General features: G+C 36.1%; 1 protein-coding gene across 2 annotated transcripts in view; it reads left to right on the plus strand.

The window, feature by feature from the left end:
- The window catches only part of KCNK2 (potassium two pore domain channel subfamily K member 2), a 136,178-nt gene that overhangs the window by 16,639 nt on the left and 92,468 nt on the right, over positions 1-27,071 (plus strand). Inside the window, exon 3 of one of the 2 annotated variants that reach the window (XM_058538070.1) lies at positions 21,143-21,260. The exons of the other annotated variant lie outside the window; for it this stretch is intronic. Within the exon in view, the coding sequence (XP_058394053.1) occupies positions 21,143-21,260 (118 nt within the window). The remainder of the gene's footprint in view (positions 1-21,142; positions 21,261-27,071) is intronic. 2 annotated transcript variants of the gene reach the window in all.

Below are 27,071 nucleotides of genomic sequence, written 5' to 3' on the forward strand. Positions count from 1 at the left end.
AGCATATTTTCATACAGCAGCATCTCAAATGATCAGAGCCTAGGTATTTCTTGAGCAAAGAAGAAGCTAGTGAATATGGCAGGGGGTCTTATTAGCCTTGACTTTAAAGTTTGGTTTGGTGATTGTGCTTCTTTTAGGTAAAATAAGATTTACAATGTTAATTGCATAATAGTCCATGAAGAGATTTAAATCTTGCCGGGTGCGGTTCTGATGTTCCTGTTGCACTAGGGGTTGATGAGGGTTTCTCAGAACACCTGTTTTACTCTTGCTTCTCAGAAGGTGAGGCAGGCTGCTGCTGTATTCCATTTGTCTCGTTCATGCACAGGTCGTCAAATGCATAACCAAAACGGAGATGATTATTCCCAGTTGTTAGAAAATAAAATTTTGTAAGACAAACTTACATTTAATCATTGGCCAAAATAACTTATCACTCATACAGAAAAAAAAAAAAAAGAATTGATTTGCAACATAGTTTTGTGAATCTGAACTTTTTGGACACACAATGAACATCCCGAGTTCTCTGTCTGAATCCTCATTCAGAAACATTTTTGCATTCATCTCTCATGTTCAGATAGCATATTAGCTCTCGAGAGACCTGAGGTGAGGCAGTTGGTGTGAAGATCTACTCACCTAAGGGAAGAAGTAGTTAAAATACACGTTCATTCATTTATTCCTTTTGCATGTAATATTTTTTTGAAAGGCATTGTTCTAAGCATGGGGCGTAATCAACACAGAATGAAACTGATGGAGTCCTGCTCCCATGAAGCTGCTACACTAGGGGGAGTGACTAAAAATAAACAAAGAAACACCTGAACAAGATAATTTCCGAAAGTACAGATGTTCTGAAGACTAAACAGTGGCCTGATGAGATAGAATCATGGGGGTGGAGCTCCTCTAGAAGGGCTGAGTCCAGACAAGTTTTCTCTGAGGAGGTGACATTTGGGATGAGATTTGAAGGAGGGAGAGGCAGTCATGTAAAGATCTTGGGGGAGAGTGTTCTAGGAAGAGAAGGCAGCAAATGCCAAGGTGAGAGCATTCTTGGTGTGTTCTGGGACCCGTGAAAACACTGGTGTGGTTGGGCCGTCATTAGGGAAGCAGTCAAAGCCTTATAGGCCCTGATGAGTGATCCAGGTTTTACGTGCAAGGGGAAGTCAACAAATAGAAAATTTTAGAAAGAAACAAACAGATAATTATATACATCGTAATTGTGCTAGGCAAATAATGTGGTGACTTGTCAGGCGAATTAGATCAAATAAAATGAGACAGATTAGTTGGGGAAATTTTAATGAAAGTTGGTTTGGTGAAGAATTTTAAAGGAGAGCTGAGAGGGGACAGACAGGGTTTGGACTGGTAGGAGAGGAGAGAGCCTTTCAGGAAGAGGCACTCGAAGGTGATGATCCAGGTAACGTGTGCTCTTCTGGGGAAGAAATAAGGAGACGGGAGATGGGTGGTTAAGGGTTCTGAAGCTGATACTCAATATTCAAGTCATTGTGTCTCAGATTCCTTGAGAAAAGATAATTTTAATGAGCGTAGATAATTGCTAGATGGTCCTTTTGCATGAGCTCTGTGTAGCAGAACCCCTTTATTTTATTTTTAAATTTTTTTGGTGAGGAAGATTTGCCCTAAGCTAACATCGTTGGCAATCTTCCTCTTTTTTTTTTTTTTTGCTTGAGGAAGATTAGCCCTGAGCTAACATCTGTGCCAGTCTTCTTCTATTTTGTACGTGGGTCACCGCCACAGCATGGCTTGATGAATGGAGCAGGTCCGCATCCAGGATCTGAACCCGCGGACCTGGGCCACCAAAGCGGAGTGCGAGGAACTTGAACCACTCGGCCACAGGGCTGGCATCCCTTTATTTTATTTTTATTTTCTCAAAATAAATGCTAATATCTGTTTTAGGATAAAAGATGTACATTTTACTATCTTTTAAAAACTATGTTTTGAAAAAATCTTCCATAATATTGATATTTCTGGGCATGTTACAGCTTACATGCTACCAAAATTGATTGTGTAATTATTTTTTCTTTAATAAGTATAGATTTACTTTTTTTTTCTCTCTGTTTAACAAATTCTAAAGCTTCACACCAGTTTTCATTTCTGGAAGATGTTTTATCAGATGATGACGTTTGGCTCTCAATTTGAGCAGGCCTGAAAATCTATTTCATGAGGCTAGTTTTAAATAATTTGGTTTAATTAAAATTGGAAATAATCTTATTTTATAAAAATGATATCATTCCTGAGGCATGTTTTTCATGGACAGCTGTACTGTCCTATTATGCAAAAATTATATTTTATTGAAATATAATTGACATGCAATATCCTATTAGTTTTAGGTGTACATCATAGTGATTCGATATTTATATACATTAATAAGTGATCACCACGGTAAGTCTAGTTACCATACAAAGTTATTATATTATTATTGACTGTATTCCTTATGCTGTACACTACATCCCCAAGACGTTTATTTTATAACTGGGAGTTTGTACCTCTTTATCTCCTTCACCTATTTTGCCTGCCCTCCCATCCCCTCCTCCCTTGGTATCCACCAGTTTGTTTCCTGTATCTATGAGTCTGTTTCTGTTTATTTTGTTTGTTTTGTTTTATAGATTCCACGTGTAAGTGAGATTATATGGTATTTGTATTTCTCTGTCTGACTTATTTCGTGTAGCATAATAAGCTCTAGGTCCATCTATGTTGTTGCAAATGAGAAGATTTCATTCTTTTTTATGGCTTAGTAATATTCCGTTGTATATATATATATGCAGACCACATCTTTATCCATTCATCTATTGATGGACACTTAGGTTGCTTCCATATCTTGGCTATTGTAAATAATGTTGCAATGAGCATAAGGGTGCATATATCTCTTTGAATTAATGTTTTTGTTTTCTTTGGATAAATACCCAGAAGTAGAATTGCTGGATCATATAGCAGTTCTATTTTTAATTTTTTGAGGAACCCCAATATTGTTTTTCATAGTGGCTGCACCAATTTACATTCCCACCAGCAGTTTACAGGGGTTCTCTTTTCTCCACACCCTCACCAACACTTGTTCTTTTTTGTCTTTTTGATAATAGCCATTCTGGCAGGTGTGAGGTGGTATCTCATTGTGGTTTTGATTTGCATTTCCTTGATGATTAGTGATGTTTAACATTTTTTCATATACCTGTTGGCCATTTACGGCCAAGATATGTTGGCTATATCTTCTTTGGATAAATGTCTATTCAAGTCCTTTGCTTATTTTTATTTTCTTGAGGAAGATCAGCCTTGAGCTAACATCTGCCAATCGTCCTCTTTTTTCATTTTTTTGCTGAGGAAGACTGGCCCTGGGCTAATATCTGTGCCTGTCTTCCTCTACTTTATATGGGAAGCTGCCACAGCATGGCTTGACAAGCGGTGTGCCGGTGTGCACTTGGGATCCAAATCCAGGGCCGCCGCAGCAGAGTGTGCGCACTCAACCGCTATGCCACTGGGCCTGCCCCCTTTGCTTATTTTTTTTTTTTGGTGAGGAAGATCAGCCCTGAGCTAACATCCATGCCCATCTTCCTCCGCTTTATGTGGGATACTGCCACAGCATGGCCTAACAAGTGGTGCGACAGTACACGCCTGGGATCTGAACCTGGGCCGCCAGCAGCGGTGCGTGTGCACTTAACTGCTACACCACGGGACGACCCCTCTTTGCTTATTTTTTTAAATCACGTTATTTGTTTCTTTGCTATTTAGTTGTAGGAATTCCTTATATACTTTGGATATTAACATGTTGTCAGATATATGGTTCACAAATATTTTCTCCCATTCTGTAGGTTGCCTTTCACTCTGTTGTTTCCTTTGCTGTGCAGAAGCTTTTTAGTTTGATGAAGTCCCACTTGTCTATTTTTGCCTTTGTTCCCTGTGCTTTTGGTGTCATTTCCAAGAAATCATTGCCAAGACCAATGTTGCGAAGCTTGTCTCCTATTTTTCTTCTAGGAGTTTTATAGTTTCAGGTCTTATGTTTAAGTCTTTAATCCATTTTGAGTTGATTTTTGTGTATAATGTAAGAAAAGGGTCCAATTTCATTATTTTGCATGTGAATATCCAGTTTTCCCAGCACCATTTGTTGAAGAGACTATCCTTTTCCCATTTGTAGTCTTGACACTCTTGTTGAAGATCATTTGACCATATATGCGTGGGTTTATCTCTGGGCTCTCTGTTCTGTTCCCTTGGTCTATAAGTCTGTATTTACACCAGTACCATGCTATTTTGATTAATGTAGATTTGTAATATGCTTTGAAGTCAGGAAGTATGAGGCCTCCAGCTTTGTTCTTCTTTCTCAAGATTGTTTTGACTATGTGGGGTCCCATGTAGTTCCATATTAACTTTAGGATTGTTTTTTATTTCCGCAAAAGATATCATTCAGATTTTACCAGAGATTGTATTGAGTCTGTAGATCATTTTGGGTCGTGTGGACATTTTAACAATCTTAAGTCTTCCAATCCACGTCTTCTTTAATTTCTTTCAGCAAAGTTTGTAGTTTTCAGTATACAAGTCATTCACCTCCTGGGTTAAGTTTATTCCTAAGTATTTTATGCGTTTTGTTGTTACTGTAAATGAGAATGTTTTCTTAATTTCCTTTTCAGATTGCTCACTGTTAGTATAGAAACAAAACTGATTCTTTCATTGATTTTGTATCCTGCAACTTGGCTGAATTCGTTTCTTAGTACTAACAGCTTGTTGTGGAATCTTTAGGGTTTTCTACATATCAGATCATGTAATCCGGACAGAGATGCTTTCACTTCTTCCTTTCTGATTTACATGACTTTTGTTCCTTTTTTCTTGCTCAATTGCTCTAGCTAGGACTTCCAGTACTATGCTGAATAGAAGTGGTGAGAATAAGCATCCTTGCCTTTTTCTTGATCTTAGAGGAAAAGCTTTCAGGCTTTCATTGTTGAGCATGATGTTAGCAGTGGGCTTTTCATATACGGCCTTTATTATGTTGAGGTCATTTCCTTCTGTTTCTAGTTTGCTGAGAACTTTTGTTATGAAAGGGTGTTGAATTTTGTCAAACGCTTTTTCTCTATTGAGATGATCATGTAATTTTTATCCTTTTTTCTGTTAATCATATTGATTAATTTTCATGTGTTGAAACATCCTTGCATCTCAGGGATAAATCCCACTTGGTAATAGAGTATGATCCTTTAAAGCTGTTTAATTCAGTTTGCTGGTATTTTGTTGAAGATTTTTGCATCTATATTCATCAGGCATATTGGCCTATAGTTTTCTTTTCTTGTAGTGTCTTTGTCTGGCTTTGGTATGAGGGTAAAGCTGGCTCTGTAAAATGAGTTTGGAAGTGTTCCCCCTTTTCCAGTTTTTGGAAGAGTTTGAGAAAGATTGTTAATTCTTTAAATATTTGGTAGAATTCATCAGTGAATCCTGTGGTTCTGGGCTTTTCTTGTTGGGAAGTTTTTGATTACTGATTCATTCTCCCTACTAATTTAAGTATATTCAGATTTCCTATTTTTTTCATGATTCAGTCTTGGTAGATTGTCAGTTTCTAGGAATTTGTCCATTTCTTTTAGGTTATCCAATTTTTTGGATATAATTGTTCATAGAAGTCCCTTATAATCCTTTTTATTTCTCTGGCATTGATCATAATGTCTCCTCTTTCTGTTTTTATTAATTTGAGGCTTCTTACTTTTTTCTTAGTCTAGCTAAAGGTTTGTCAGTTTTGTTTATCTTTTCAAAAACCAACTCTTATTTTTGTTTATTTTTTTCTGTTCTCTATTTTGTTTATTTATGCTCTAATCCTTATTGTTTCCTTCCTTCTACTAACTTTGAGCTTAGTTTGTTCTTCTTTTTCTGGTTTCTTGAGGTGTAAAGTTAGGTTCTTTATTTGAGATCTTTCTTTCTTAATGGAGGTGTTTACTGCTTTAGACTTCCCTCTTAGTACTGCTTTTGCTGCTTCTCATATGTTTTGTTATGTTGTGTTTTCATTTTCATTTGTCTCAAGATATTTTCTAATTTCCCTTTTGATTCTTTCTCGACTCATTGGTTGTTTAGGAGTGTGTTGTTTAATTTCCCCATATTTGTGGAAATTGATTTCTAGTTTCATTCCCTTTTGGTTGGAAAAGATACTTGGTATGATTTCAGTCTTCTTAAATTTGTTAAGACTTGTTTTGTAATCTAACATGTGATCTTTCCTGGAGAAGGTTCTATGTGCACTTGAGAAAAATATATATCCTGCTGCTGTTGAGTAGCATATTCCGTATATGTCTGTTAGGTCCCTTTGATTTATAGTGTTGTTCATGTCCTTTGTTTCCTTATTGATTTTCTGTCTGGATGTTCAATCCAGTATTGTAAGTGGGGCATAATTGTTATATCTTCCTGGTGAATTGATCCTTTTATCATTATCTAATACCCTTCTTTGTCTCTTGTGACCCAGTATTTTGTCTAAGTATTACCACTCCTACTCTCTTTTGGTTATCATTTTCATGGAAAATCTTTTTCTATCCTTTTTTTTCAGTCTATGTATCACCTTAAATCTAGAGTAGTTTTTTGTAAAGAGCATATTATTGAATTTTTTTTTTTTTTTAATCCAATCATCCAGTCTGTATCTTTTGACTGGGGAGTTTGATCTATTTACATTTAAGGTAATTACTGACAGGAAAGAACTTACTATTTTGTTAATTGTTTTCTGTTTGTCTTGTAGCTTTTTTGTCACTCTTTTCGTCTCTTGCTGTCTTCTTTGTTTTTGCTGATTTTTTGGTAATGATGTTTTTATTTCTCTTTTTCTTTTGTATATCTTCTGTAGGTATTTTTTGTGGTTTCCATAGGGCTTATATAAAACCTCTTATAGTTTTAATAGTCTATTTCAAGCTGATAACAACTTAACTTCAATTGCACATAAAAACTCTAATCTTTAACTTCTCTTCACACACACACTTTATGTTATTGATGTCACAAATTACATCTTTTTAATTATGTATCCATTAACATATTGTAGTTATAGTTATTTTTTATACTCTTGTGTTTTAACTTCCAGATTAGAATTAAAAGTGATTTATGCATCACCATTACAGTTCAATAATATTCTATATTTGTCTATATATTTACATTTACCAGTGAAGTTTACACTTTCATGTGCTTTTCTGTTGCTCTCTAGCATCCTTTCATTTGAACTTGAAGGACTCCCTTTAGCATTTCTTCTAAGGCAGGTCGAGTGTTGATGAACTTCATTAGCTTTTATTTATCTGAGAAAAGTCTTTATTTATCCTTCTTCTTCTTCTTTTTTTAATTTTTTGTGAGGAAGATTAGCCCTGAGCTAACATCCATTGCCCATCTTCCTCTTTTTGCTGAGGAAGATTGGCCCTGGGAAAACATATGTGCCCATCTTTCTCTACTTTATATGGGACACTGCCACAGCATGGCTTGATAAGCGGTATGTCGGTCTCTGCCCAGGATCTGAATCTGCGAACCCTGGGCTGGGGAAGTGGAGTGCACGAACTTAACCGCTATGCCACCAGGCCAGCCCCTATCCTTCATTTTTGAAGGATAGTTTTACAAGATATAGCCTACTTCGTTGGCAGTTTTTTCTTGCAGCGCTTTGAATATATGATCCCATTCTTTTCTGCCCTGCAAATTTACTGCTGAGAAATCTGCTTATAGTCTTATGGGGTTTTCCTTGTATGTGATAAGTCACTTTTCTCTTGCTGCTTTCAAAATTCTCTTTGTCTTTGACTTTTGACAATTTGATTATATGTATCATGATGTGGGACTTCTTTAGATTCATCCTACTTGGACTCTTTTGGGCTTCTTGAATCTGGATGTCCATTTTCTTCCCTAGATTTGGGAAGTTTTCAGCCATTATTTCTTCAAATCAACTCTCTGCCTCTTTCTCTCTTCTATTTCTGGGACTTTGGGTGTGTATTGGTCTGCCTGATGGTGGTCCATAAATCCCTTGGGCTTTTTCACTCTTTTTCATTCTATCTTTTTTGTTCCTCTGACTGGGTAATTTCAAATGTCTTGTCTTTGAGTTCCCTACTTCTTTATTCTGCTTGGTCAGGTCTGCTGTTGAATCCCTCTGAATTCCAGTTCAGTTAGTGTATTCTTCAGCTCTGAAGTTTCTGTTTGGCTCTTTTTTATATTTTCTGTCTCTTTGTTAACATTCTCATTTTGTTCATGCATTGTTTTCCTGAGCTCATTGAGCATCTTTATGATTTTGAATTCTTTGAGGTAATTCATATACTTTTGTTTCTTTGGTGTTTGTTTCTGGATGTTTATTCTATTTCTTTGATTGAACTGTGCTTCCCTGTTTCTTTGTGTGCTTTGTAACTTTGTGTTTCAGTCTACTCATTTGAAGAAACAGCCACCTCTCTCAGTCTTTACAGACTCGCTATGTACAGGCAGACTTTCACCAATCAGCCCAGCTTGAGATTCTGCAGGTCTCTCAAACCTTTCCTGTGGATTCGTCTTCTCTGGACTTGTGTATGTGAATTCCCAATTAGATGGATTTGCCAGTTTCTTTTTTCAGGAGCTTTTAATCTTTTGCTACCACTGGTGTCTGAAGTACTGCAGGTTTTCTGGAGCTACTGCAAGCCTCTTAGGTCTCTTTTATTCTCAGTGGTCCCAAGGCTTCTAGAGTATGCTGCATCCTGTCAGGCTCTGAGTTGGGCGAGACAGAAACCAGTCCTTTGAATAGTTCCCCAAAAAGCCAGAGTATTGGACACATGCTCCACTCTTTTCTTTTCCCTTGAGGGAGAAGCCACCAAGCTGTATTAGCCTCTGTCTTCTGCACCATGGGTCCTCTGGAGCAGAAGCAAGCTGCCCAGTTCACTTGTGTTCTCAGTGTCCCCAAGGCATCTGGAGTGTACCAAGTTCCATCAGTGATCTGAGGTAGACAAGACAGAAGCCAGTCCCTTGGGTGGCACCCCCACAACCCAGAATGTTAGATGCATGTTCCAACTCTTTCCCTCCCTAGAGAGAAGCCGGGGGCTGGGAGATTTCTCCTGACCACTCTGCGCTGAACTGTGGGGAAGACTGTGGTGAATGAGTGCCATGAATTTTCCTGTCAGCTTCGATGTGGCTGGTTTTGTGCTCACTGGGCGTTCAGGAGCCTCGTAACTGGTTTCTGGATTTCTCAATAAGGGAATTGATCTGTGCGTTGTTGAAGCAGTATCTCTGTTGGGGGAGGAAGGTCTGGGGCTTCCTATTTCACCATTTTGCTGATGTCACTCCCCTGAGGCTATGGGTTTTAAAGCCATGAGCAACTCAAGTAAGGTTCTTATAATTATAGAAACAATAAGTAAGTAAACTAATAACATATAAGGTGATTTCAAATAATTCTAAGTGTTTTGAAAAAATAATATTGGTTGTGTGATAGAGAGTCACTGCCTGGGCTAATTAAATTGGCAGATCAAGGAATTCAGATATTTTAGCATGGATCCAAAAGATAATAGATAGTCAGCTATGCACATACATGTGAATAACTGGGAGAGGGCATTTCAGGTAGAGAGGAGAGCTAGTACAAAGGCTCAGAGACAGTCAGATTTTTGGCAGGGAGGCCACATGGTTAGAAGGGATAAATGAAGGGGAAATTTATATGAAAAAATGCTAGATTTTGATTAGAGAAGTAACAGGGGCTCAGATCCCGTAGGGCCATAGGGCCTTGTAAATCAATGTAAGGATCTTGGGTTTTAGTGAGTTGTAGGACCGTGAAGGGACTGTGAGCAGAGCAGGGACATGATCTGACTTATAACTTAAAGGAATTACTGTGGGAATTGGGAATTTGGTTGCCCTGTGAGGAACAAAATGTAGGTGGACAAAGTTGGGAATCCATTCCAAGAACCCAGTGGGGGAGATGGTGGTGGCCTGGGTGAGGACAGAAGCTGAGGATGTGATGAGAGGTGGTCAAATTGGATACTTCAAAGGTAAAGCTAACAGGATTTGATGTGAGGTGTGAGAGAAAGAAGTCAAGGATGATTCACAGGTTTTGGGCCTGAAGAACTGGAAAAATAAAGTTACCAATTAATGAGACGGGAAAAGCTCAGGTGGAGCAGGTTTCAGAGAGGCGCTCAGGAGGGCAATTTGGCAAATGATTGGTTTGAGTTGCCATTGCGACATCCAAGCAGGGGAGCAGCCCAGGATGAAGAATACATTTGGGAGCTAGCAACATATGGATGATATTTAAAGCCTTGAGTTTAAGTGAAATCACCTGGGAGTGTGGATGGATGAAGAACAGAACCATGGGCTTAAAGGTGACGGGGGTGATACAGCAGTCAGAGAGATTGGAGGAAAGCTAGAGAGTATGGTGTTCTATGAGGCAAGTGAAGACATGTTGCAAGGTGGGAGAGATTAGCTGTGTCAGATGGCACTGCAAAGTCTTACTCTCTTTACCACGACCAGTAATATGCAATTAGTACTCCATTCTGTCCGTTCATGATAGTGATTTTATGTGAACTTAGAAATCGGTAAGCACAAAGTATGCCACTAATAATTCTTGAACAGTTAGCATTACACGAGACTCATAGGCTGGATGTGACACAATCATGTAAGACAAGGCCTGATGACCATTTGGGACACATTATACACATGTGGATAAAATAAACAAGGTGTTCACCCAGCTTCAAACTTATGAATGGATTCTTTCTAAAAAACTCATTTATAACTGTATTTATTGTTTGGAACTTTCAAAGTGTTTTCATATAGAAATAATATTATAAATGATAACTATGTCCAAAGCTAGGCAACCAAAGCTGTAATACAGCTAAACTGTAACACCAAGACCTGAGGCTGATTTGCCAGGTTATTTTATTATTGTTTTTACTTATTTTGAACTAGTGATCCATTTAGCCTCTCTATAACTTACCTTTTGTGAAAGATAAATAATATGTATCTGATTCCTGTTAAGTGATTCCATATTGATAATGGTCACAGGGTCATTTTTATAAGATGGTGAAGCACTACTGGTTCCAAATAGTTACTTAAGGAGAGGTTGCTGTCTAGAGGACACCCAATAGATACACAGCAGGTGATTAAAAATGAAAAAGTGAGTGAGGTTCAAGTGTATTCAGTCATCTCCTGATGCCAGCACTCTTTTCCCACCATGCCTTCTCTAGACCCTCAAGAGACTGCATGTTGCTTTACTGTGACTTTTCATTTCTCTCACCCCACCCAGTTTAAATATATCCTGCTTGTTCTACCAGCATAAACACATTCTTGGTTTGAGAGGGGTCTGAGAGCAGGAGAGGTGAAGATCACTAAGGATGTTTGGTCCAACTTGATATCTTTCCAAGCATTACACCCTTCCTCTACTAAAGACTGCCCTGGCCGTGCCATCTTCATATTCTAGGCCTCTGAGCAGAGAAGATCCTCCAGTCTTAGGCTTATCATGTAGCTTTTGGGGCATCTTACCTTTCATAGGTTGCTGTGTTCTGAAATGCTCTTGAGATTGGTATCCTTGTGTGAATGAAGATGAACAATATGGCATATGTGAATGATTAATGTAGAAAACATGAGGAAAGATGCCAGGCTTGTTTTCAGTGCTGTTGGCTGTAGTGTGACACTCTTAAGTCAGTCCGAGGGAAGAGTTTAATTGCATTTTTGTGCAGTAACTACTGGACAGGTGTCAAGAAGAGCTCTGTCACTCCAATTGGCTTGAAAAAGTATAATAAATTCTATCAGGTACATGTTTCTCAACAAAATGCATTTCAACCAGTTCAGTATTTGCTATAACTGGTGAGTGAATGGGTGTGTAATTGAGAAAGACAGGGGAAACTTGGAGAAAAGCTAAGAAGCTAAGACAAGATAAGTATGAATCACTATATTTTGGGAAGTTATTCATGTATTATTTTTGCAGTCTTGATTTTGTGACATTGAGCCAAGAAATATAAACATACTAAGCAGTTTTTCAAGACTTCCTTTTCTCTGCATAATGTTAGCAAGTCATTAGTAAACTTACTCTGCAGTGTATTAAGAAATTTTACCTGGAACCTGAAAGCACAGAAATTTCTTGTAGGCTTATTAATGGCAATGAGTCAACTCAGTTGAAGTGAGAAATACATAAATTTTATGAGGCCTGAAACAGAGGAACTATCAGAATATTACTGGAATGTTTTAGTATTGTGATATTTTGCCTTTATTGATGACTAATTTGGGTTGTGGGAAGTTTGATGTATTCAAATACAAATTGGGTTAACCAGTCATTTTGTTGGTTGTGTGTGCGTGTACAGAGCCTGAGATTTTCATTCCTTATTATGATCTTTTAGTTACATATTCAGGAAGGGCAGGAAAAAAATTCATTTGCTTTTAAAACCTATAATAAAAAAAAGATTGCCTTTCTGTGAAAATTTGCATAATTTCCCTAATTTTTTCCCCTGCTTTTGTTGAAACTTGTATCTGTTATGGAAATGTAGGTTTATGTGTACTGGAAAATCAAATGCGTAGAGATCACGGACATTCTATTGAAAAAGCCAACGGAATCTCCAAATTTGGGAATTCTACGGATGCATGTAATTGACAGAGTAAAACTCCTTTTGCTCCATTTTGGGCTATTTTTTTCTCGTCAGTTTAGAACTTCAGGACTTAAAAACAGTGCATGAGTAAATGTTGGTTAGAGTGGTATGCCTTAGGCAAAATGGTATAAAAATATTGTCTAACTTGCTGTGTCTCCTTCATCTCAGTCTTCTGCCTACTCAAATCCTATTTTAAGGACAACCTCTTTTAAAAAAACTTCCTAGATAGAGTGACTATAACTTGTATTAAGTTCCTATCTTATTCTTCTAGAACTGTCTGTTCTTTGTTATCTGAACAACGTTTATCTTTTCCCCTCTACTTGTCCTTTTGTTTCTTTCTGACTTCTCATTCTACCTTCTTCTTTCTCCATATTTTCCTTTTCTTTGTTAATCTTCCTCCCACTTATGCTGAGATGAGGTAGAAAGGGACCAGAAAGATAGAGATTAATATTCTGATAGGATATTAATATACCATACAATAATATGGAATCTAGGAAAACTCATGGAAAAATGCGCAGCTGGGGAAATTCAGTATGCTTGCTTCATGTGTATTTTTCTGGCTCCTTCAGAGTTACAAGGACTCCAGGGTCTTGACCGTGTTTTATCCTTTCTACACCACAATGTCATTTCACACAAGGCTCAAAGAATAACAGAATTGGAGAGTTTCAAGTTCAGTCCTTGTCTAATGTATAAATCATGTCTGTAACAACTTTGCAAGTAGTCACTTGAATTTGGATACTGTTATACAAATTCATTCAATGATAGAGGATTGGTTATGTAAACTATTTTACATGTAGCTACTCAGTGAGATATCGATGACTCTGAAGTGAGATATTGATGACTTCCAAATGCCTTGGGACATGCTTATGTTATATGAAAATAGTTGAAAGCAGATTTAATGATTATAACTATTAACCAAACCAAAAACTAAATATATGAATGTCACAAAAAAACTATTTTAGGGCCAGTGAGTGATTTTTTTAGTTCTTATTTTCCCAAATTTCCAATAATATGTATATTACTTTTATGACTGAAAAAATCTTCCAAAGTGACTATAACAACCGTAATACCCAGCAGCATGCCTCTTGGTTTGGGCTCTGTTGATGACATCCACCTCCAACTCTCTGTTGTTTCCTACTTTGGATGTTAAGCTTTTGTTTCTACTAATAGGAAATAAATTTACACTTTCAAAAGAGCAAGAAAAAAGCTGCACACTTCATCAGTCTTTATAAAAATAGCTTTGACATGCAATTGCATAATCCCTAAATAGAAGGAAAGACATGGGAAGGTAAGCGAGGTGTTAACTTTTAGAGGTGCTTTCTAAAGTCTGGTGTCTGGCAACTGCTTCCTGTAGGAAATACTATGCTTTTAAGTTGTAAGAATTAAGGTTTTCGTTTTTTTAAAAGAAGATGCTTCTTTGTAAGAAGTTTCTAATTAACATGTGGTTAAACTTAGGTCATGCATTACTTGGAAACACATTCAAGGACTTTGAAAGCCTTTTTAAGACAACATGAAATATATTTTGATTTTAAATTGTTTCCAACAAAAACAAAAGATTAAAAATATGATTGCATATTACCTTTCTCACTTAAAAGATATACTCTGGCGAAACCTTGAAAACGTGCTTCTTTACCAGGCTCTAAATATAAATGATTTAATCATCTGTGTTCTGTATAAAATATGCAAATATACTACTCCATCTTTTTTCTTCACGTGAAATCAGAAATATACTTTCCAAAAAGAAAAAGATTATTGATGTTAGAGTTGTAAAATCTAACCTTTGTCAATACTTAAACAGTTCATTTAATTGTGGAATGTAATTTTGGGATTTCTTTTTCTTTTTTGGATTTATGTAGATGCCTCTGTTTTTCCTAGACAAACAAAACAAAACAAAAAGTGCCATCTCCATATAACTATAGAATTTCTGAAAAACTAAGTTATGTGTAATGTGTCTCAAGTTCACTTATCAGATTGGAGGCTAGAATGTGTATTAGTATGGAATGTTTGATATCCAATGATGAATATATAAACTTACTTCTACAAAATGTAATTATCTTAAATATAGATAATATCCCTTGATTTCATAGATGTATACAAAAGTTGGGCACAATTTGAATTTCCAATAAGGATTCAACAGTTCGTCCATATTTTCCCAGAATAGCATTCTTATAGAGTTCAACTTAAACTAATGAGTATATATCTTTCACAGTAGAATAGTAAGCAAGACCATAATAGATTGATTTGCTATTAACAGTTTCCTGCTTATGGGAATTAGCTTTAATACTGCAGTAATAAATATCAAACTGCAATGAAATTTAGCATGTTATTACACACTATTTGTGAAAACATAAATGCCATTCTTTTGTATGCTAATATGAAATAGACATTTTGTAGACCAAAAAATGCTTGGATCTTGGTAATTTTATATGGTTCAATCTAATATTATTATTAGGTGAGAGCTGCTTCTGGAATATTCTTGTGGAGCAATATGCTAATACAGTATGGTTTTCAAGAAGTTGTTTGCTCCCTTGGTGGATTGTCAACAGTTCCAAGTGGTACTCTGACAGAAATGTTATCTCATTCAAGGAGCCAAGGGCATTGCTTTAGTTTCTAGAATACCGTGAAAGGATAAAAAGATGAAGAAGATGGGTTTGGTTTCTGGGGATTTTTCCCAGTGGTACAAAGGATGTGCCATGGGATGGCTTTGTATGTAAGTTTATGATAAAGCCCTGTAAAGCTATTTCTTGGCTGAACCTAATTTGATGTGTGTAATGGCCCAAGAAGCAGCCTAAGTAATTAAGACTGCTACACGTCCCACTGACATTAGAGAAGCTTCTCGTGCAAATGATGTCTATAAATAATATTTCAAACAGATATGGCCAATAAAGTTAAAAAAGTACTTAGGAAATGGATAATCAAATGTGACTCCTCATTGATTCAGACATACCAATTGAGGTTGCCTAGGATCCACCAGTAATGTATGTGAATTCCTCGCCTGTAAGAGGAAAGACCATCTTGAGATACTCTCTGGTTTTATTAGCAGGACCTTTAAAACAGTTCACATCATCTGGCATTGGATAATCATAGTGGTGGCACACAGCCAGAGGTTAAGAATGAGATGCATAAGGATCCTGCAGCCTTTGGCAACAGTACTCACACATGACTGCATATTGTTGATGGATGATGATTATTTTTGTGATGTAACAATAAATAGTAATGATACCTACTATTATATCTTCTCACAAAGTCCTTTGGCAATGAGAGCATCATTTATTATTTTGCTCTCCTCATTATGCATTCTTCAAGTCTTTCAAGATAATCTTGTTTACATGGTTGAAGGGGTCAGATGCAGTGTTGCGAATGTGTGATTTGATTCCTTCCCTAAAGACCAGCCTCCACTTAGGATGAAACTAGTTCCTCCACAAGGAAATAGTGACAAACAAAGATGTATAACTGTACCTTCAGAAATTTGGCAGGAGAATATTTATGTTACTCTTTGAGGAACTGTGGAATTACATGTATGCCAGTATAATTATAACTGGATTTGGACATTATATCAGTTTATTGGGAATAGTGTCCTTTTTCAAAGGAAAAAAATGAGAACAGTATTAAATATCCAGTTACAGGTTGTCACTGAAGCAGTTATACATACATCATTGGTGTAACCCAGTTAGTTGCTAATGCCTTGTACCTGCAGTTCAGAATTTTTATATTGCTTAAAAATTCAAATTATTAATGTGACTCTACTTTTAGGATTATAGGTATGATAGCATATTTTAATGAAATCCTGATTATGATATTAACAGAAAAGGAATTTGTGGAAGCATTCAGAACATTCTGTATTATTTTGATGAACGTGAGCATCTGAGCATCTGAGTAAAGGAAAAAAAAAGGGAAATCAGAACTGCTGGTGTCACTTGTATTTTAAGATCCACAATATAACCTCCTCTGAAAACAATATATTCTTCAGGCCTCCCCAGGGTTAATTTCCAGTATCTTTTCCTTCAATGAAAAAATAGCTAGTCAAGTACTTGATAACACATGAAAAAGTTGTTCCTGAGGATTGAACTCACAGGAACATTTTCATGATTGTCAGTTGAATTCTAAGGCTGTTCTAGTCTCATAGAATTACAAATAAGTGTGTCTTATCAATGTTTGGTGTTAAAGCTGAGTATAGTTCCAAAATGCCAGATGACATTGAGACATCAATTTCTTAGAATTCAAGAATGCACAAATTCACAGTAGAACTCTGTGAACTTTGATTATGAAGCCATCATTGTCATGGAAACTAAGATTTTTCATGATTACATTTATGGGTAATTAGCCTTGTCCTGTCTATGAGTATGAGCCTCTTAGAGCTCTATTTCTTAAGTTTAAGCCCATACTCTTGACTAGAACCATGTATTCAACTTTCTTTGCCTAACATATGTTCTATGTTTATCTATAAACTGAAAGGCAAAATTGAGTGTGAATCCAATCAAGATTATCTTATACTGTCTCTTTCTTAGATTTTAAGTTTGGAAGCCCTTCCTTAATCAATACTTCAGCTAATCATATATTAGAATTAAATGCATAGGATGTCACATTCTCTTTAGCCTAACTTAAACAATTCAACTTTTTCATAAGTTTTCAACATGATTTGATTATCCACAAAAGTTGTCTTCAATGGAAAAGTGAATTTTTATTATTAATGAAGTGATTATGTTACTTTAGTCAGTGACATAGTCACATAGTATGGCACATACAGAAACAGTTCTCAGGAAGGCATTTGTTAAGTGCTCTGATGGCCTGAATAGATGTTGAAATTGCAGAGACTCTCAGATCTATGTCAGTGCACTTGCCAAGGGCATCCAATTTCCTGTGGATGTTGACCAAAAGACCTTGTACAAAGATATAAAATACATTTACAGGAATATTCCAGAGAAAGGAATTCATGGTAGACTCATTCTCTTAGTGATTTGACATGCTCGTAGTTCCATCTAAAGCCTCTGTTGCAATAATCACAGCTCTGTGATAACTGTTTACAACCCACACATTGCCAGACATTACTGTTTCTGATTATAAGCCTATATTTGCTTTTTTGCATTTAAATAATTTGTGGACTTTATCCAAGTGTCTGGGTAACATTGTACCTCATCATTGACAAGTGAATGAATAGGCAAAAGTGATAGTGCTAGCCATTAAGGCTATATTAAGTCAATTAGCTTGCGTCTAGTCAATAAAATAATCAATTTTACTTAATAGGTTGGAGTCTAAAGATGTGCCTTATCTCATGTTTTTACTTTTCTGTTGCCTTCCCATAGTCTAGCACCATAAACAGTTGATAAATATTTTTTGAATAAATGAATGCTTTGAAGAAATGTCTGTAAAATATAAAAACATACTTTGGATGCAATTATAATCTGTCTCAATCCCCTCCTCCTTGATTTTTACTGAGAGTTAGTTTTTCCCTAGAGTTATAAAGCTAGAGATCACTGAGCCTGTGCTTACATTTGTGTGTACATCCCTGGTATGTTTATTGCTGTCTTAAAATATTTTCCCAAGACATTTTTAGTTTTTTAAGTTTTATCTATCTGTCCTTTTTATTTGCTTGCTCTCACAGTTATTTAATAAAATACCATTTTCTTGCCAACAGTCAATATATTTAATGACAAAACACTAAAACCATCGACGATTTTATGTAACAAAAAACAAAGACGTCTGCTCTCATTATTTTTATTTAACATTGCTCTGGAAATACCGGCCAACCTAATAAGAGATGAAAAGTAATAAAACATGGCTATTGAAAGATGCAGAGATACAATGGCATTATTTGTAAGCTGTCAGCTTGCTTACTTTGATTTTTCAGATAGAAAACAAAATAAAGCAAAACAAAAGTAATAGTAAGAGTTCCCTATAGAGCAGTGGTTCTTAAGATGCGATCCTCAGACTCTCTCAGAGGTTTGATGAGGTCACAGCTATTTTCTTAGTAATACTAAGGTGTTTTTGCCTTTTCCACTCTGCCTTATGAGTATACAATGGAGTTTTCCAGAGGCTGTGTGATGTGCTCTCCTGACAAATTGAATGCAGAAACATATATTAGAATCTAACTGTTTTCTATTAAGCCAGACATGTAAGAGATTTGTAAAATTGTAAAACAATGCCTCTCTTCTCACTAAATGTTTGTTTGTTTTGGAAAACATAATTAATTTAATAAAAGTAGGTTACTTATGTTAACATATAATAGGCTTATTTTTACATGAATTAATCCAAACATTTTGAAAATTAGAAATTTAAACAAATATAGTAAATATCAATAGCTGTAATTCACATATACAAAACCTCCTTGATGTCTTCAATAATTTTTGAGACTGTAAAGTGGTTTGGAGATAAAAAATTTGAGAATTGCTGGTGCAGAGAATAGGCAATATATATTTGTGTATACCATAGCAATAGCCAGTTATAATTTAAAATGGAAAAAAATAAAATACAAAAGAATAAGCTTACAGACCCATGTGAAGTATATAAAAATGCTCTATTTCAAGATATTAAAGGGGACTCACTAAATGGAGATTCATAGCATGCTCTTTGATGGGAAGTTTCACTATTATAATGTGTTCATTTTCCTTAATTAATCTATAGGTTTACCATGTGTCTGGACAATGGAAATATGTTAAACCTGTGGAAATGAAAATTTCTATAAAATTTAACTAAACGATTCTAAAGTTTATGCAAGAATAATAGATTAGTAACTGCAAAAAACATTTTTAAGAGAAGGATAATCAGGGAGATCTGCCTTATCTGATATTAAAGTTACAATAGAGAGTCACATAAAGAGAATCAGTTATCTCAAAACTAGCTCCACTGTGTGCTGTGCGTGTATGTGTATGTATATGTATTTGTGCGCATTTAGTATATGATAAAGGAAGCATACGTGTTCAGCTTCACTCACAGTCAAGGATATATAAATGTAAACAATTCTTATCATCTCAGTAAAGATAAAATATTAATGTTAAAAGTAATAGTATTGCTCAACATGCGTAAATTGTTGGTGACAGTTGTAAATTGTAACAAATTTCTTGGATAGCTACTTGCTACTATACATCAAGGGCTTTAAAATATTCATAATCTTTAATGTGGCAAATTTATTTCTAGCAATCTCTCCCAAGAAATATTCAGAAATGAAAAAATATTTATACACAAATATGTTCACAGCAGCACTTTTTATAATTAGACTTTAGACCAGCATGCATGTCTACATATGGGGCAATGATTAAGTAAATATGCTAAGGACAAGGAAAAACTGCATGTAAAATAATATTAAGTAAAAATAGAGAATACATTTCATATATTTCATAAATCCAACTGTATAAAAAGTATAGCAAAATACCAGGAGTTGATACTTTATGACAGTAAACGGTAATTATCTCCGGATTCTGAAATTACGAATAATTTTTATTATCCTCTTTATGCCTTTCTGTATTTTCCTAATTTTTTTTTACAATGAGCATATATCATTGTTAAAGTAAATAAAAGCATTACAATTCAATTAACTTTACACACAATTATTGAAGTTTTAATTTATAGATTAAAGCAAATCAGATGAATGAGATTTGATATTGCATTTCAGCTCTGGGTTACCTGCTCTTTTCCGTCTGACGGTAACATCCTTGGGTAGTGCCTTCATTTTCACGGTGTAGTTTGTGTCCATTTGCTAGTAAACTGTATAACCTTAAGCAAGTCACTTTACCTCTCTTGGTCTTTAATTTTCTTGCCTATCAGATGAAGTTCCTTCCAGTTTTCAAATCTGGGAATTAAGTGATCAAGGTTTCTAAAACTTGATTTCCAACAGAAACATCTTTTCCTACAATCTGTGTGTCTCTCTTTTGCTGCACATTTTCTCCTGACATATTCTCTTCTATGTTTTGTGCTTCTGGATCTCCCCGTCACCTCTCCAACATCTGAAGATTGAAGAAGGGATTATACTGTCATCTTTCTGCCTGTCTCCCAGTACTACTCATGGTAGCATCCAGATCCTAGTGTCCTTATGTGAATATTGTTGACTGATTGTCATCTACAGGTCTTTGTCATAGAATTTATAAAAATCTGTAGAGATTCTAAGAATCTAGATACAAATGGACTGACTTAAGCTTGGTAGTGAATTGCCTTTTCCATCTCATCTTAGCCTGTTTTGTTGGACCTTGATATATACTCTCTACAGTTACACCCCAGGCTTAGATGCATAAGTTTAACAATTGAAATGATTAGCGCTTTGGAATTACTTGTGTTTTTGATGAAGCTATTCTATATTATTTGAATTGTAGTTTGCAATCTGATCTTTTAACTCGGTGGTACTTACTAAAGAACATTGCTATATTTAGTTGTTAATTCAAATACGTCATTAAATATGTTAATGGTGACAATATAAATGCATATTGGTAAAATATAATAAGCTTCCTGCAGATCCATTCACTTGATATCAAATAATTTTATTATAATTTAACTGTTATTAAATTTTTAGTATAAAGTTTTAACCTATATTGTACACTTTAAATGGAAAAGCAAAGCTTAGAATTAATTCTCTTTGTCTAATTAGTCATCTGGGGTGGAATATGTGCTGTTTGATGCCTCCGTGTAATTCCTGTGTACTGATGAATTTCTTTTTAAACTTGCAGCAAATAGTGGCAGCAATAAATGCAGGGATTATCCCTTTAGGAAACACCTCCAATCAAATCAGTCACTGGGATTTGGGAAGTTCCTTCTTCTTTGCTGGCACTGTTATTACAACCATAGGTAGGAGACAACTTATTTTGTTTTTTATTTTGCTATAGTTTGTGAGCTGAAATTCATTTGTTTGAATTTACTTTTTACTGTTGGTCAAAATGGTCTACTTAAGGTAGACAACCAGATTTCAGTAAATTGATTTTGAAAACAAGGTTTAAAGATTTGAACAAAGGAATGGTGGAAATGAGTTCGTTATTGTTTCAGAATACTGAGTGAAGTTTAAAATACGTATGAAACTCAAGAGCTGTGCTTGACATTTGTGACAACATGGATGGACATTGAGAGTATTATGCTAAGTGAAATAAGTCAGAGGGAGAAGGTCAAATACCATATGATCTCACTCATAGGTAGAAGATAAAAACAACAACAAACAAACACATAGAGACAGAGATTGGATTGGTGGTTACCAGAGGGGAAGGGGGGAGGGAGGAGGGCAACAGGGATGATTAGGCACATGTGTGTGGTGATGGTTTGTAATTAGTATTTGGGTGGTGAACATGATGTCATCTATGCAGAAATAGAAGTATAAGGATGTACACCTGAAATTTATACTGTGTTACCACAATAAAAAAATAATGATAAAAAAAATGGGACAAAAATGATACAGCTTGAGTGATGATTTTTTCGGGGCAAGTGGTTTTAAATTTTTCTGCATCTTTGATTCTTTGGTGTAGAAAGAAAGGATTTGAGTACAATTTTGACATTCTTTTCATGAAGTTCTTATTTGATATCACCTTTTTCAATCTGTAAATTTTAACTCTACATTACAACAGATTGTTCTTGTTCTTATATGCTTGTCTATTATGATTACTTCAGAACTTCTTTTATACATTATGTTTTTCCAATAGCACAAATGTATAAAAAATTAACACTGAAATATGAGGATTACAAAAAGAATTAAAGTTTAAGCCTTTGCTGTTTTGCCTTTTAATCTTGTTGTCCGTTATAATGTTAAAAAAGGGGTTACATAGTGGAATGTGGTCTCTTTTTTGGCCTTGACCGTACATACGTTGAGCACCTTCTAGGCAGCAGTTGGGTACATGTAGATGACTTCTCTTCTGTTAGTCATTCAGTGCTCAAGAAATATCCAGAGCATATAAATGCACACTGCACAGTCGAACCATGCTTGCCGTGCTGTGGGGATTGGGACGGGTTACTGCTGTCTTGCTGTAGAGATGGGTTTACAGCATAATTTTCAAGATAGGGAAGGAAATTGACTCATTACAGTTATGAAGGAATTTCAGGTGGGAGAAAATACGTGGTGGAGTGCAAAAGGGAATTCTTCCATTCCGCATATGTTTGTGATGAGATTTCTTCTCATGGGCCTGATCTCTGATTATGGCGTGTGAATTAAGATTCCAAAAGTTTTAATTTTGTTCTTTGATGTCATTGATAAATTATGAAGTGTGTAAGGATTTTAAATCAGTACTTTACATCAAAGTCCTAAATAAGAGAACACGGACAATTTATGGATGAACTCTTGCTTAAAATTTTCCTTTGAGAGGAATTTGTAGTGTCCTGTCATTATATGACTCCACTGATTATAATGCCTTTGGTGCTGGATCACTTGCCAGTGAAACAAATACCTGAGCAAGTTGATTTTTGCCTTTGTTAAGAGGTCAGGGAACCGTGTTTACTCTTACATTTCCATCAGCTAGGTCAAAAGTTGTGTGGCTGTGAAAATCTGGAAGAATGGTAACCTTGATTTCTAACCATAATAACAGGTTAACTTTGGAGCTTAGACATCTTGGCCATTTCTACTATGGAAATAACTGTTTATTGTGTAAACTACTTAGAGTCTGGAAGGAAAAAAAAGCTCACAGACTGAGTGAGAATGGTTAGTTTCTGCCCAATGAAAACTCAAAAGTCCAAGTTATAACTCATCGTGACCACCACTAAATTATTCTGCAAGAGACTTAGTTATTATACAGACTTATTGTTGCATCGTATGTTTATAAACAGTCTCATTTTTTTGAATCCCAAATTCAGTAAGTTTTGCAGACGTATATTTCAACACATGAAAAAAAATAAACCATTATTACCAGCCTTACCCCAAATTATAGCCATTAAGCACAGTAGCTGATTATTTAGGTTATTTAGGTAGCTGACTGACAGCCCAAATCTCCTACTGTTCTATCTCAAGCTTTAGTTGTAGGTGGATTAAGTCATTCTAGGTACCCACATTTACTCCATGGTCTCTTACTCCCAGGTCAATGCCAACTCCTCTGACCTTGAACTAGATTATAGTCTAGGGCAGGGTAAAAATTTTGGCCTCTTTCATAAGTGTCCACTTGACGTCTAAATCATCACCGAACACAATTCAAAGTATAATTGTTAATATTGCTAATGATAATAATTGTGTGAGCTTTGAAGTGGTTTTTAGCAATCACAGAAATTGTAACCTCTAGCACTAGCTGCATTGCATTAGTCATTTAAAAATAGAACTTGAGACAATTTTGGAGAATGCATTGCAGTGACTTTTATAGGGTGCCTGGTACAGGCAGTGCTTCGTGGAGTTGTGTTGGCTGCAGTTGTCCAGGATTTTTCTGTTCAGTGTTATCAATTTGTCTAAGAAGACAAAGGACCCTTTACTATTCATTGGAAATATACCCAAGGGAAGTTCAATTATACAAAGTTAAATATTAAAATTTAAGGCCTGCTTTTAGAGAATCTCTTCATATATCTACATACTGTTTCCAAAAGTATACCCTTCCAAACTCTTCACAAATTCCGTTCCACAGTTGCACAGACTAAAATCCATTCTTGACTATTCTCTTTCTCTCATACTTCACTTCTGGTCCATCAGTCAATTCTGTGTCTCTTCCTTTAAAGTAGATCCATAATTTAACTACTGCTCACCATTCCAACCACCACCATTTTGGTCCAAGCCAGCATCACCTGAATGTCAGCATCCTTTCAGGAAGACACCTTCTGCTCAGAACTCTTCTATGGTTTCCAACTCAGTCAGAGCGAAAACCATACTCCATGGCCTGCCTCACCTAGTAAGATGCAAGTTCTTTGAGGTTAGGGATCTTTATGTGTTTGAGTCTTTTCCGTATCCCTGATGCCTGACACATAGTGGGTGCTTAATTATTTTTGGAATTAAAAACAAATAAGCATTCTAAGTGGTATGAACTGTGGCTGATTGGAAATTATGTAACACTAAATTGATACCTATTATACTAAATTCTTAGCTCTTTCAGCAGATTTCATTACCAGCTTTTTTGTTTGTTTGTTCACTTATTTATTCAACAAATAATAAAATACTATCACTCTACTACTGTAAAGATAAAGGATAAATTACTTGAGCCAAACTTGCAAACAGACCAGTCAGGGAGGCCAGTGGACAAATAGTCATTTAAAATATAGTGTGTCAAGTGCTATGGCTTAAGAGCATTTAATGGGAATTTATAGGAGTGACATTTTATGTAGATATTGGGGTAGGTGGGTGGGTAAGGAAGAGGCAAGGAATACTTCCCTTTCCTTAGTAAATGTTGTCCTGGTTGAGACTGGAGAGAGAATTAGGAATTTTCCAGGTGAATAAATGTGGTCAGTGAACTATTGTAGGCATTGGGAGTTCAGGTGGGAACTGAACTCCCACCTGAAGAGATGGTATGTTCTGTTTGGGAACTGCAAGTTATCTAGAATCATTGTTGGCAGTTGAAGGATTCATCCTGAGGACAATGTAAATCAGTAAGTCAATGTAAGTAGCTCTTGGATCAGCGCTACTTCTGCCACTGCCGGGAGTGTAAGGGACACAGTTCTTGCTTGCAATCCCGTTTGGGAGGTAAAATTTATGCATAGGAAATAACTGAAGAATAACAGAAATGAGTCTTGTATAAATCACGTGTTATATGGAGCAATGGTTTAAGTGCTGTAAGAGCTGAGAAAAAGGAAAAAACTCGTGGGCTGGAACTGGGAGGAAAGTCTTAATTAGAGAAGTTGGGTTGGAACTATGCTTTGAGGAAAATGTTTTGGTTTAGAATCATGGAGGGGAAAAAGCCTTCGAGTCTGTGACGTGGCTAAGCAAAAATACAGAGAGAGGAATGAACTTGATTTATTTTGAGGATAGAAAATAAAGTATTTGAGTAGATCAGAGGAATTGTTTAAAGGAGTAGTCGGAAATATTATTGACTGATTCAGATGGCAAGAATACAGTTGAATATAATTTCATTTTTGAGAATTCTAGACCTGCTGTGAGATACAACATGGATATTTTTTGGAAAGTGAAGTGACAGGTTAAAAGTGACATCAGAAGATGCATCTGTCAGCAAGAGGATCTATGGAGGCTGACAGCTGAGAGAACAATTAGGAGGCTATTTCAGTGACCCATGGAAGGGGGATGAGGGTATTGACTGGAATGTTTAGAGTTGGTGTTGAAAGATGTTGAAATAATTAGATGCAAGAATCAACAGGCCCTGGTGACTAATACAATGAAGAGAGAGGAGTCAAAATGTTGAATATTGAAATTAATATTTAGGCAGCAGGCTTGCAATTCATAGACAGTGCTAGTCAATCCTGTGAAGAGAAAAGTGTAAAAAAATGGCCAAGATTTTATATGTTGTGTTATATTCGGAAACTTGATTTTAGTAGTTTTTCGCCCCTCAATTTTTGTTTGTTTATTCTTTAATTCAGACAGGCTCCCTCCTGGAGCTCACTGTCAGGTTGAAGAGACAAGCAGTCAGCACATTAAAAAACAAGACCATTATCTGCAGCAATAAATGCTACACAAGAAGTTCATGTGCAATAATAGAGAGTAGACAGGGGAGCCGGTGCAGGGAGTGGGAGGTGTTCTAAAGAAGACTGACTCGCGAGTTCTCTGAGAAGGTGACATTTAAGCTGAAACCTGAAGGATGAACAGAAATCAGCTAGGTAAAGAAGAGTGCTAAGATGAGTTCAGACAAAGGGCGCAGCAATCGTGGCATGTTCAAGGAATGCAGATGAAGCCATGTGGCAGAGCCTGGGGGAAGAAGCAAGGTTAGCAAGATTCACAAAAGCTGGAGCATGTAGGACTCAGGAGGTCATGAGAACATTCTAATTCAGTGGCAAGCCCCTGAAAGATTGAAGCAGAAGAGAGGCATGATGTGACTCAGGCTGCCATGCGGAGGGCAAAAGGAAAAGCAGGAAGGCCAGTGAGAGGTTATTGCATTAATCCGTATGAGAGAAGATGTTGACTTGAACTAAAGAGGTGGCAGTGAGGAGGGTGAAAAGTGGATAAATGATTTAAAAAAAGAAAGTTTATTGATGGAGATGTACTTATCTCCGAGAATAGTGCCATGGCGGGGTTAGCGTTTTAAATTTTAAGTTACTTCAAAGCTAGTAAGAAATCACTTATACTCTAGGAAAAGCTGTTGGCAAAAATGATGCAATGGACAACAGTATTCCATTTTGAGGTCAATTTAAAGATTAGAATAAAATGTAAGATGACTTTATTACCTGAAGGCATTAAAATATAATAAAATTTTCCCCAGTGGAAAGTCAATTGGAATGCCAGGGCCAGGATTTGCACAAGCTTATCACTCAATCATCATGATCTTTGAGTGTCAGAGTGCAGATAATAAGGGCATTTGAGATCCTAGAACATCGTGTTAAGTCTTCTGGAAAACATTTCCTTGGAGTAGCAGTTCTCATATTTACAAAGCACTCTTGTTTTCTACCACTTGAGTATAGAGATTGAATTCAGTTATGTAGTTTCTATGTTTAGTTTTTCTATATTTTGAACCAGCCACCGGGAGTTTCAATTTGCTTTTACCTAAATTGAATTGCTAAAGCTTTTATGACAAAGGTCACAGATTTACTACAAACTCATATTTTGCCTGT

The sequence above is a fragment of the Diceros bicornis genome, chromosome 4, assembly GCF_020826845.1.
Source record: "Diceros bicornis minor isolate mBicDic1 chromosome 4, mDicBic1.mat.cur, whole genome shotgun sequence".
In the NCBI taxonomy this organism is placed as follows: domain Eukaryota; kingdom Metazoa; phylum Chordata; class Mammalia; order Perissodactyla; family Rhinocerotidae; genus Diceros; species Diceros bicornis.